At 48.2% G+C, this 12,053-nt stretch overlaps 1 protein-coding gene across 1 annotated transcript in view; it reads left to right on the top strand.

Moving 5' to 3' along the window:
• The first annotated feature begins 2,260 nt into the window (after nt 1-2,260).
• Nucleotides 2,261-12,053, top strand: part of LOC135825718 (uncharacterized) — a 28,322-nt gene continuing 18,529 nt past the window's right edge. The window contains exons 1-3 of the mRNA XM_065338339.1: nt 2,261-2,689; nt 4,160-4,435; nt 11,588-11,872. Coding sequence (XP_065194411.1) covers nt 2,521-2,689; nt 4,160-4,435; nt 11,588-11,872 — 730 coding nt within the window. The 5' untranslated portion in view covers nt 2,261-2,520. The remainder of the gene's footprint in view (nt 2,690-4,159; nt 4,436-11,587; nt 11,873-12,053) is intronic.

Genomic DNA, 12,053 nt, shown 5'->3' with positions numbered 1-12,053 from the left:
ATATTGTCTGTATCGGTTTTGGTACTAATGTTCAGGTCTGTGCATGCATGTGTGAACATGAAATTGTTCGGTTCTGTGCATGCTATTGCTATGTTGTATATTATTGTATGTATGTGTGCATTTCCACGAACAGTGTAGATGAGCGTGGAGAGTGCATTCATCCCTCATCAACCACTTCCCCTTGGGCTTACGAGAGTTTTTTCTGCGTATCTCTCATTTTTGTTTGTTTCTCTCTGATACTGTATTGATGCCGGTACCTGTACCTCGATGTGTTCCTCTATCTGCAGTCGCCTTTATCCTTCGGTCAAGTTAACGTTTATTGTGCTCTATTTACCGTGCGAATCAAAATAAACAATAATAACACAAGTCATGCTAGAGTGACGACATGTGCGTGTAGTAGGGTTGATGCGATGGGACGTTATAATTAGGTGAAACAGAACACACATTGGGCAGATTGATTGGGCATCATTGATTGTGCTCAGTCTAAACAGTGAACATAATAATTATCTCCAGTGACAGACTGTAGCGGCTAGCCTCCAATAGGTAGCTGGCACTAGTCGCTACTGCTTGTTTGACAGGTGCCGCCAGAACCCCTGTTGTGTCATGCTATAGATGCACATGCCCTATTCTGGGGCATACTGAGGTACTTTGATTTTGTTGACTGCATGTAGACAGCGTCCAATAGTAGTACTCGTAGACCTTGGCTCTTTGTAGGTCAACCACCATCGCATGGATCGATCGGTGACTATGCACTTGGAGGTTGGAATAGCCCGCGCTGAACAGATCTTGCCATGGCCCAGGGAGTGAACTCGCTTACTCGACTATCCCGGTTTTAGTTAACCAGCATGAGTGGTGCAATTTGTCCATAACATGTTGCGAGCTCACAGTTGTTTGGGCAGGTTTGAGCTGCACCACGAAACAAAGCGAAATAACGGCGTGACTGTAGAGCAAGGAAGCGGCGAGACGGCACTTCCAGGACGAGACAGGCAGTAGAGATGTGTTCACAGCACGAGCAACCACTTAAACCCTGCCGGTACTCCACAGTTACAAGAAAATGTCGGACTGGACGACGCGCCAATGCAAACCTGCTACATCCACCCAGGCAGATAGCTGCCAAACCAGGCCAATGTCGACCCACTGCATACCGGTATGTCAATGTCAAACATATCCTGCAGGAGAAGATTGGGATGATATTGGCGTCCAGTGTACGGACACCAGTCACATTTCCTGCGTCTTTTGCAGCATACAGGATAGACTCAAAACTATAAAGTCCACTACTTCGTGATTTTTATTTGTAGAATACATGACAGGCGTATTCAGTGTGCCTCGCAGGACTGCGAGATGCTGCAGAAGACCAGGTTCGACCTTTCTGGACGGCCATTCACCGACGGTGGGCTACACGATGCTGGAGGAACTAGATTCCAGTGAAAACCCAAGATTCCTTTGCTCCTGGACGCTCCGACGTGTTGTGATATCTGCCAGGTGCGTAGTAACTAGTATTTTCATCGCTATAGCGAGGACGACGCCGATCGGCAAACTCTCGCTCACAGCCATCACCGGCCTCTCAAAACCATCACTTGGCATCCCCCAGAGGTATAGGAGAAAGCCAAAACAGCTCTCGACAAACAAAAGCTAAGGACGATGGAAAGAGAGCATGTCAAAAAGAAGACGAACAGTATGAAGTTCAAATGGTTTTGAACACTCGTACCACCAACTATACCACTTTCAATAAATCGTGACGCCATTTTGTTTTAACACGCATACGGTCCATTAGGTTGAGGTGTTTTCTTTTTTTCCTTATTAAAAACTTGACGTAGTTACATTTTTTCCAACATTCCCTGTGCTATCTTGATGAGGAGTGAAGGAAAGCGTTGTTTGGATGAAAAAGTGTCTACTTGATAGTGTCGATTTGCGTCTCTGCATGCGAAGGTATAGATTGCGAAAATATGGGGTTTTGTTCTAAAGTATGTAGTGCCGCTCTCAAAACATCTGTTTCAATTTCCCCTGTCTGGTGACCACTGCCATGCCTGAAACTTCTCTTTGCACCTGGTCTTGGCGCTTTTCCTGATATTTCTCTGGAAATTGGTCTGTTTAGCACTCTATTCGAGGTGCCTCTACCTTTTGTGGACATATACGTGGAGTGGTTGCATTGGTTGGTTGGATCACATCAATGTCTTTATAAAGGCTTTTTTTGGAATACAAACTGTCAATTCTGCAGATAACTGGTACTTTTGCTCCCAGAGCCAAGAAGCATCGGGAAGCCTCCAAACACTTTACATTTCCACACCTAAGACATACGATGATGCGTCTGCTGAGTGTGCCCGGAGACGTAGCATTCTGGCAAATATCCAGACTAGATATCATGGAGAGTGTGCAAGAGAACTGCTTGGACCCCGAAACGGTCAGTGCAACAGTTCTTCCAGTGGTAACTGCACGACTTCCTCGTACTTCTGCAAAACCAATACATGCAATGTGTGGGTTGCTCTTCAACGACCATCTCCATCCAAACCCTGGACATGGATGTTACCTGTTCCAATCGCTGCAAAAAACGTTTCTTGGATTACTGCACCACTACAAGAAGGTGGTGGACGGAACGAATGCGGATATTATTCCCCGGAGAAAGACAGTTTTGGAATCGAATCTTGCTCAATGAAGCTAAGTTTCTATTGCCAAAGATATACACCAAAAGGTAGGGATCTCATAGAAATTCTTTCACACACCCATTAGGCTACTCTTATACTTGCCTAACAGCCTTTCCGTATTCACCTAACTATGCACTAAAGGGGCTGATAATGTAACATTAATTTGTAAACAAAGGTTGCTTTTAAAACTTGCTAGCCCACTACGGCCATTCAATGCACATTTTTCGATCCATGATCATTATCACAACTACCATAATACAAAGATCGGGATCGATGTACATTTCTTCTTCCAAAACCTTCGGTTTTGTTTTATTCCTAGGGAAAAATGGCTCGGGCAGGCAATTACCACTTGGCGCGGTGATTGGAGAGATTTATAGCCAGCTTCGGGAGTACGAAAATGTATAGAAAGAAAAATCGAAAAATGAAGAATGAAAAGTTGAAAACTTGTGGTCAGGTGCTTTTTGCAGGGGTACGTGGGTGCTGCTGATGGGGTTTCTCCCTCAAGCGCTCAATATCCCGCTAGGGTCTAATGGGGTTAGCGTCCGTCGAGAGTTCCCGTCGGACACGGACACAACCATTTTCTTTAATATTTCCTCGAAATAGACTTGGGTATGTGTTAAATAATCTTAACCCTTGCTGTTCCGAAGCACGTACTAGCTGGCATTACACGCGATATTCACATTGGGCACTAGGAAATTCGCCATTTCACTAACCAATAATGATATCACCTAATTAAGGAATTTCCAATTCTTGGTCTTGGGCAGTAGATACGATAGATTTGACCAGGCAATACGGCAGTAGTTAACATGTGGCAAGATAATGAATTGTAAGAAGAAGAGCGAAAGCGGACAGGAAGATGGGCGCAATGTGAGTATAATTATTACAGTTATGTCCCGACTTGGAGTATTTCGCTCCTGCTCTTGAAGCCGTTGAGCGCTCTTGTCTTTGCTGTGTACGTTATGCAGAGCTCCCTGCCTTGTGAGTTTGAGCACTTTGGCAAGGTTCTGCATGTACCTCCGTCAACGTCCTTCACATCTAAGAGTTTCATGTTTCAGTCTTGTTTGCGCGCATCATCCCCTCCTACTCCTATAACTTAGAACCTTTCAAGTTGGAAGGCGGTTCGAGTGCGATTCTAATACAAGCTCGAATACGTGCTAGAGTTTACTGGCAATTGGTTGTTGACCGTCAGTACTGTTCAACAGTGTCGTTCAATTGCATTGCATGAGTTGATGGTCAAGCAACTAATGTTGTTGTTAATGGACATTAAAGCGTAACTTGCATTTCCTGGATCATTTTCTTTCCTATCTATATATTTTATATACCTGTTAAAGATTGCTGGAGTCTCGGTTCGAAAATCTTTTTGAATTCTGATTTTCTGGAAGCAGTCAAATAGTCCGTACATATACAACTATTCTTGCATTAGAAAGGTAATATTCGACAAACTAAAAACCATTTACTTGTACATGTCTTGTTCACTGGTATTCCCTGCGTTCTTCAATATGCTCTTTCCCCTGTAGTGCCCTCCGCCATAGCTGTCAACTCTACAGACACGCACATCTACGCACGCATAGTACAGCCTAAGATACTTCGAGATTGGGTTTCTGATTTCTGCTTTCTGTACGAGAAAAATGGAACTGCGGCTACCCCGACGGTAGTGTGCGACAAAAATGAATCAACTGTTCTGTCAGGCCTGGCAACAAATACTTTGTACCGGATCAGAGCATTCTTCAAAACTACGATCGGACACAATAGCAGCATATCCTCCGAAATCAAAATTGGAACATTGCCGAAAGGTAAGGGATGCGGTTACATCATAATTATACCGACACCAACAGGGTCAGGAGTTAAGAGTTTTGCGTGAATCTTTAAGGATTTGGTGAAATGAACATTCTTCCTATTGTTCCGGGCAAATTCGTTTTGCCACGATCGATTTCCTCAAATGACATTCCATGTCACGCTTCACATAATATGCATTGCTGATTTGATCTAGGGTATAGCCACATATGTGCCCACATTATTTCGTTGGCAGGGAGAGGTGTAAGGGAAAACATGAAAATACGATTATAGAAATAATCTACGTGGAGATAAATAAAATTGTTTTTTCACGGCTGAGCGTAGCGAAAGAGTGCAAAAAACGTATTTTTCACTCACAAATATTTTCGTGCATTTGCTCTTGTTCTGCGCAACTCCGTTGAACCTGCCATCGTGGTCTTTGTTTTTCCTCGTTGTAGTTGAAGTTGCCCGCCCACCCACCCTGGGTTCATGGGAGTCGTCCGCTGTTCTTCTTGACAATCTATGCCTATGTGTGTGGCTTATGATTATGACATACACCGGTTATTACATACCATTTCTTGCTATATCTATTCTTGGGTCCGACTGGCAGTGGGGCAGGAATTAATGAAATAGAAAGGTTTTTTGGCCAAAAGGCGTGTTTTTCCTCTATCTCGGTTGAGCAGTCACGGCTAGGAATGTAGGGAGTCATTGTTTTTCAGGCGCTCCCCTGCTGCCCAGTCACCCATGGTCACCACTGGCCATGCTGTTCACTGGATTTCACGGCTTTTTCTCCCGCTTGCTGGCGGTTCTTTGATGGATTTAGATATTTTTCGGCTATTTATCTATTATGTGGCTGCGAGTGTGGTTTTTTTGCTTCTACTCATTTCTGGAAAACCACCACGGTGGTGAGTGTGATTGCTCTGGTAGACCACTACCCCATGTACTGAACAGTCGTTTTGTGAGTGAAAAGTTTAATAATACCTATGAAAAGTATGAATGCCGCAGACATCACCACGCAACATGACAATTTGTTCAAGGTTTGGTTTTGTGTGTTTCCAAAATCGATTTTCACGCTCCGATCATCAGTGGAAATACGGAACTAAAGAGATCAATGGAAAAACAAAGGTTAAAAGGTTTCTGCACTGTTCATGCCCGTTTGTCACACTTACTCTTTATTTTAGTTCTCACTTTTTGGAATACTTACCACAAGTTACCCGTCATGTGTCACACTTCTTTGGATTTTTAACCTTTGTTTTTCCCTTGATCTCTTTAGGCCCGTATTTCCACTGATGATCGGAGCGTGAAAATCGATTTTGGAAACAAACAAAACCAAACCTTGAACAAATTATCATGTTGCATGGTGATGTCTGCGGCATTCATACTTTTCATAGCTATTATACGATTATAGTTTCTTTTTTTAACTCGGATGTGGAGCTAATTAAATTATTGTGAAAAGAAGAAGGACACAATTTTACGAGTTGGGGGACAGTTAGTCATAACTCGTAACATTTTGTCCTTCTTCTTTTCACAATAGTTTCTTTTCAGTGTTATTTTCACGTGCATGATCCTTAGTCACTGCCTTGCATGCAGTCTTTTCCTTTGTCACACCGGGTGTATACTTGGAAACTATTCCATTATCACGTAGCTCAACATCATTATCACCTTACTTGAATCTATACGGTACTAGAGAAACTGTGAGTGGACCTAATTGATCCACAGACTTGAACGCGGCAGTGCTAAAATAATAATAATAAGAATAATTATGTAGGTTTGCAACGGGCAAACCAAAGTTATCACGTCACAGAAGCACTCGCGGCCAGCGCCTCGCAGGCAGTCCGCAACGCCGGCTGTCATCGTCCCCAAGCGTGGGGAAAAGGGCACATGCGCAAGCGTGGGACTCCCAGCCTTGCTGGCAACAAACAGCAGCGAGACCTTTGTATGCAAACAAATTTGTTTGAGCACTTTGGCTTGCAATATCAGCAGTGTTGTGCGAATTTTCTTCAGCAGTGTTCTGCGAATTTTCTGCGCCCCTCAGTGTCGACTTGTACCTTTTGTAGCCTACCATGAGTTCGTTCTCCAACCAGCAGCAGCAGGAGATCCGCGAGCTAATTCGCTCCTCCATTCGAGAGGCCATTTCCGGAGACGACTCTGGTGAGCCGGATGCTGAGGCCGCCCGTGCTCAAGACCTGGCAGGTAGGCCTGACTTTGACGTCTCTGTACACGCACCACCACCACATGCCCACACAGCCCGTGCCCGTCCCCCTTGTATTGCACATGTGAACGAGAGAGTGGTGGAGAAAGTGCTGCGAGGGGAGTTCATCGATTTAGCACTCCTCCTGCGCCCCTCAGCAGAGCCCGCTGAACCCTCAGCCAAGCGTTTCAGGCTTGAGGACGACTCGGATGGGTCAGTTGTGCTAGCCCAAGCCGGGCAGAAAAAGCGTAGAATCGAGTCGATAGTGGCCTGGGCCGAAGCGTGGACAGTGTTGTCCATTATTGTAGGCATGCAACGCACAGACTGCCTGAACGAACTGCTGGTATACCAGCATCACATTCTGGAGGCCAGCACCAAATTCCGTTTTCAAGCGGTGATGGAGTACGACGTTCGCGTCCGACGCGCTGCGGCCAATGATGCGTCGCGCCGGTTAGACATCGTCCACCCAGACCTTTATGCCGTCTGTTTGACGGGCCAGGCCGTGACCATTTGCACCAAGTGCAAGAAACCAGGTCACCATGCTTCCGCGTGCGCGGCACAAGGTCCGCCTGCTAAGTTTGCCAGTGGGCACACACGTTTCCCGGTCTGCAAAAAGTTTAATGCAGGGCACTGCGATGTCTCTTCCTGCCGCTTTCGCCATGAATGCCTGACCTGCGCTGGGTCCCACCCCGCTAGTGCATGCAAGAAGACCACCGCATCATCCTGACTGACCGCCGCAGCCACCAGCGAGCTCTGTAAGCACTGTTCTCTGCCACTATCTTCTCACCAAATCTTTACCCCTATTAATGTAGATATCCTTAGCGAGGAGCTTGATGCACACCCCGATCGCTCATTTTCTTCTGCTGTCATTGATCATTTGCGTTTTGGCTGCAAAATTGGCTTTAAGGGCGTTAAGCATTCTACATTTAGCAAGAACCTTAGATCAGCTTATGACTATCCTGACGTTGTGGATGCTCACCTGCGAGAAGAGTGCATGTCCGGGCACACAGCAGGGCCGTTTTCATCCCCACCATGTGAACACTTCCGCACGTCAGGCCTGGGTGTTGTGCCGAAAAAATCAGGTGGGCATCGCTTAATCATGCATCTATCAGCCCCGGAAGGGTCGAGCGTTAACGATGGCATTGACAAGGATGTCTTCCCTATGCAGTACATCACAGTAGACACCATTGTGCAACATGTTCTGCAGCATGGCAAAGGAGCCCTGATGTCCAAAGTCGATATCAAGCATGCATTTCGTCTCTGTCCGGTCCACCCGTCTGATTGGCACCTATTAGGCATGCAGTGGAAGGGTCAGTTCTATGTCGACAAGGTCCTCCCATTTGGCCTGCGGTCATCCCCCTATCTGTTTAACATGCTGGCAGAGGCAGTTGCATGGATTCTCCGCACCAACTACCAGCTTACATGCCTGGAGCATTACCTTGACGACTATGTCAATGTTGCACCACCTTCATCTGCGCTCCAAGACTCTACAGCACATCACCAAATGGCCAGCATTCTGCAGGTGTTCGACAGGCTAGGGATACCAACAGCTACGGGTGCCGACAAGGTGGTATGGCCCACTACCTGTCTTTCTGTGCTCGGCATCCTGGTGGACTCCGTGAAGCTTGAAATGCGTCTACCTGAAGACAAACTCTCCGAGCTCAAGGCACTGATCAATTCCTTTCAGCAACGCGAGTCCTGCACGAAACGCGAGCTTCTCTCACTAATTGGCCATCTCTCCTTTGCTGCCAAGGTTGTGGCCGCCGGTCGCACCTTCATTCGGCGGCTTATCGACGTAAGTTGCTCCGCCGCGCGCCTGGGCGACATCATCAGTCTCGGTTCGGAAGCCAGGGCCGATTTGCAATGGTGGGCATCAATCCTTCCAGCATGGAACGGCATTGCCCTGTTTAGAGACATCAGTTGGTCCAAGTCCCCCAGCCTTCAGCTCTTCACCGACGCGTCTGGCGTCGGTTTCGGCGGGCTCTACAACGCAGCCTGGTTCTACGGCACATGGTCAGCAGACCAGTCAGACGGCCCATTTTGCAGCATTATCTGGCGGGAACTCTACCCAATTGCCATTGCGCTCTCTTTATGGGGAGAACAATGGGCGCAACGTAAGATCCTGTTCCACTGTGACAACGAGGCCGTGGGCACGGTGTGGCAAACTGGCACATGCAAAAACAAGGAAGTGATGGTGCTGATAAGACACATGCTGAAACTGTGCGCCGATTACAACATTGTTATCCTGATCAAGCACATTGCTGGCACTGACAACAATGCTGCCGATTCTCTGTCCCGCTTGCAGATGGACCGCTTCCGGACGCTAGTACCCAGCGCCAACAAACAGCCCACGCCAATAGCGCACATCTCCGTCAGACGCTACTGATCAAGGCCGGCGACCTAATTAGGGACTCAGTAGCCCCAAGTTCTGCCCGCACATACCTGCCAGGGACTAGGGCGTATCTGAAGCTGTGTACACAACTGGGATGCCAGCCAAGTAGGCCGTCGGTAAATGACTTGTTGGCATTCATCGCCCACTGCGTATCCGGCCGCAGATCTTGCGCAACCATCCGAGTATATGTGTCCGCCGTGAGGTATTACCTCCTCTGCCATGGTGGGCCGTCACACATAACTCGGCACGATCGAGTTACAGCAGCCCTGAAGGGAGCGGAGCGTCAGCAATGGCAAACCCCCACAAAGCAGCACCGACACAGTGTCAACGCCGGGCCATCACCCAATCAGACCTGCAGCAGCTCTTGGTCGTGATACAGCGCTCCCACTACTGCGAATCGGACAGGTGCATGCTCTGGGCCGCCTTCATGACAGCCTTTGCGGGATTGCTCAGAGTGAGCGAGTATACTGCCGCCTCTCCCCGCTCCGCTTCGAATGGCCGCACTCTGACCCGGGGTCAAGTCTCACTCACTGGGACTCAGATCAGCATACGACTCGGGATAACAAAGACCTCCCAATGCGGCACCGGAGGTCAAGTCATCTTGCAGCCATGGTCCGGCAGCCAGCTCTGCCCCGTCGAAGCAATGCGCAAGTACCTCGCTATCCGCCACGCAACGCCAACGACGTCACCGCTGTTCATATTCCGAAGTGGGCAATATCTCCCAGCCAAAGATGTGAACTACTGGATGGCGAGAGCCCTAGGTCCGGGTGTTAGCAGTCACTCCCTCAGGATCGGCGGGGCTACTGCAATGGCCGGAAGGAATGCCTCAGCTTGGCAGCTCCAGAAGGCTGGCCGCTGGGCTAGTGACACGTACAAAACGTACCTCCGTGTGCCGGCTGGCCTGCCTCTAGGCCAGCAATGAGCCGGCTATGCTGCCATGCGTGCATGCGCGTGCTGCTGGGCACTGTTTTGTATCAACCCTGCCCTAAACACTCTAAGCACTCTGCATCCCCTTATGTAAGAATATGACCTCTCAGCAGCTTGCCCTATTATGGATCTCTGTGCCTGCCTGGACCACATACTCAAACTCGTTAACGCATTGCGGTGCGCACTGTCACTGCTTAGCTTATCTGCACGCATGTAGCGCAGCGTTTGCTCAACCGCGGAAAGAAAGCACGAAAAGAAATATGGCTAAGAGCAGTGTGTATATGCGGGGTTGCCACTAACCACTGACTCTTCTTGGGGAAGCAAGCAAAGCCCCTCAGCTGAATGCATTTTGGAACAATTCTCTGCATGAGCTTTCAAGCACTGGCGGCACGCGCTGCCCAGCAGCAGGCCCACATGGTCCCAGCAGGACCAGCTGGTCCCAGCATAGACACATTGTGTCCAGCAGCCGGGCCAATCGGCCCCAGCATACAGCAGGACCGTCCGGTCCCAGCAGTCATTTGACTACCTGCGCACAGCCGTGCCCCACAAGGGCACAGCAGAATTAGTTAGGATCATTGGCCTTAATCTCTTGCACTGCCTGCCATCTACCAGCATTGTAACAGAATTTTCTACAACCCCGCTTTGCGGGGTCGCCTGGCATAAAATGCATTGTTGCAAACAATTCGCAAATTACAAATTCTGTTACAAAACACTTGATATGATCAAGCCGCAGCAGCTCGGCAACCCCAACTTCCACTTGCTTGATGTGCGTGTGGGTGATAAATGTAGGTTTGCAACGGGCAAACCAAAGTTATCACGTCACAGAAGCACTCGCGGCCAGCGCCTCGCAGGCAGTCCGCAACGCCGGCTGTCATCGTCCCCAAGCGTGGGGAAAAGGGCACATGCGCAAGCGTGGGACTCGCAGCCTTGCTGGCAACAAACAGCAGCGAGACCTTTGTATGCAAACAAATTTGTTTGAGCACTTTGGCTTGCAATATCAGCAGTGTTGTGCGAATTTTCTCCCGCCCACCACAACCCACTTATAAGTTCTAGCGCCTCCAGAAAGGGGGAAGCAAGCAAAGCCCCTCAGCTGAATGCATTTTGGAACAATTCTCTGCATGAGCTTTCAAGCACTGGCGGCACGCGCTGCCCAGCAGCAGGACCACATGGTCCCAGCAGGACCAGCTGGTCCCAGCATAGACACATTGTGTCCAGCAGCCGGGCCAATCGGCCCCAGCATACAGCAGGACCGTCCGGTCCCAGCAGTCATTTGACTACCTGCGCACAGCCGTGCCCCACAAGGGCACAGCAGAATTAGTTAGGATCATTGGCCTTAATCTCTTGCACTGCCTGCCATCTACCAGCATTGTAACAGAATTTTCTACAACCCCGCTTTGCGGGGTCGCCTGGCATAAAATGCATTGTTGCAAACAATTCGCAAATTACAAATTCTGTTACAAAACACTTGATATGATCCAGCCGCAGCAGCTCGGCAACCCCAACTTCCACTTGCTTGATGTGCGTGTGGGTGATAATGTGTCTTTCCCTCAAACTAACGAAGAATAAGAAGAATATGAATGATAATAATCCTTTGTTTAATTTTCTTCTAAACAAAACAATTTCCTTAGTCATTACACGTGATGTGGATGTGTTTTATATCAGCACCAAATCCGCCTCTCAACCCCGTCATCTCAAGTACTACTATCACGGTGTTTCTAGGTCAAATAGAAGAAGGCAACCTTCCCATACGCCAGTATTGTGTGCACGGAATACCTGCTAATGATCTGTCCGGGAATATGCCATTGGTACCAGTATGCAGCGCCTCGAAAAATGTCACCTTACCTGGCCTAAAACCCAACATGAGCTATAATGTCACCGCCTATGTTAGCAATGCTTATGGAGACAGTGACCAGTCCAGCTCCACTCGCATTACCACGTTGCCCACAGGTGAGGATGAATTTTGTTTTAAGCATTGCACGTGGCTTTGGATGTGGCTAGCACTTAGAAGGTCATCACACGAAGCACGGAAGCGATATGGTTTCGAATAAGCCTTTCAAACCCTTACTTTCCAAGTCTAGTACAATAGTGAATAACACAGCAACCCGGTTTGAACAAAGTTGCAAGAAAA

This window comes from Sycon ciliatum, chromosome 10 (assembly GCF_964019385.1).
Source record: "Sycon ciliatum chromosome 10, ocSycCili1.1, whole genome shotgun sequence".
In the NCBI taxonomy this organism is placed as follows: Eukaryota; Metazoa; Porifera; class Calcarea; order Leucosolenida; family Sycettidae; genus Sycon; species Sycon ciliatum.
This window is presented reverse-complemented; position numbering and strand designations above follow the sequence as displayed.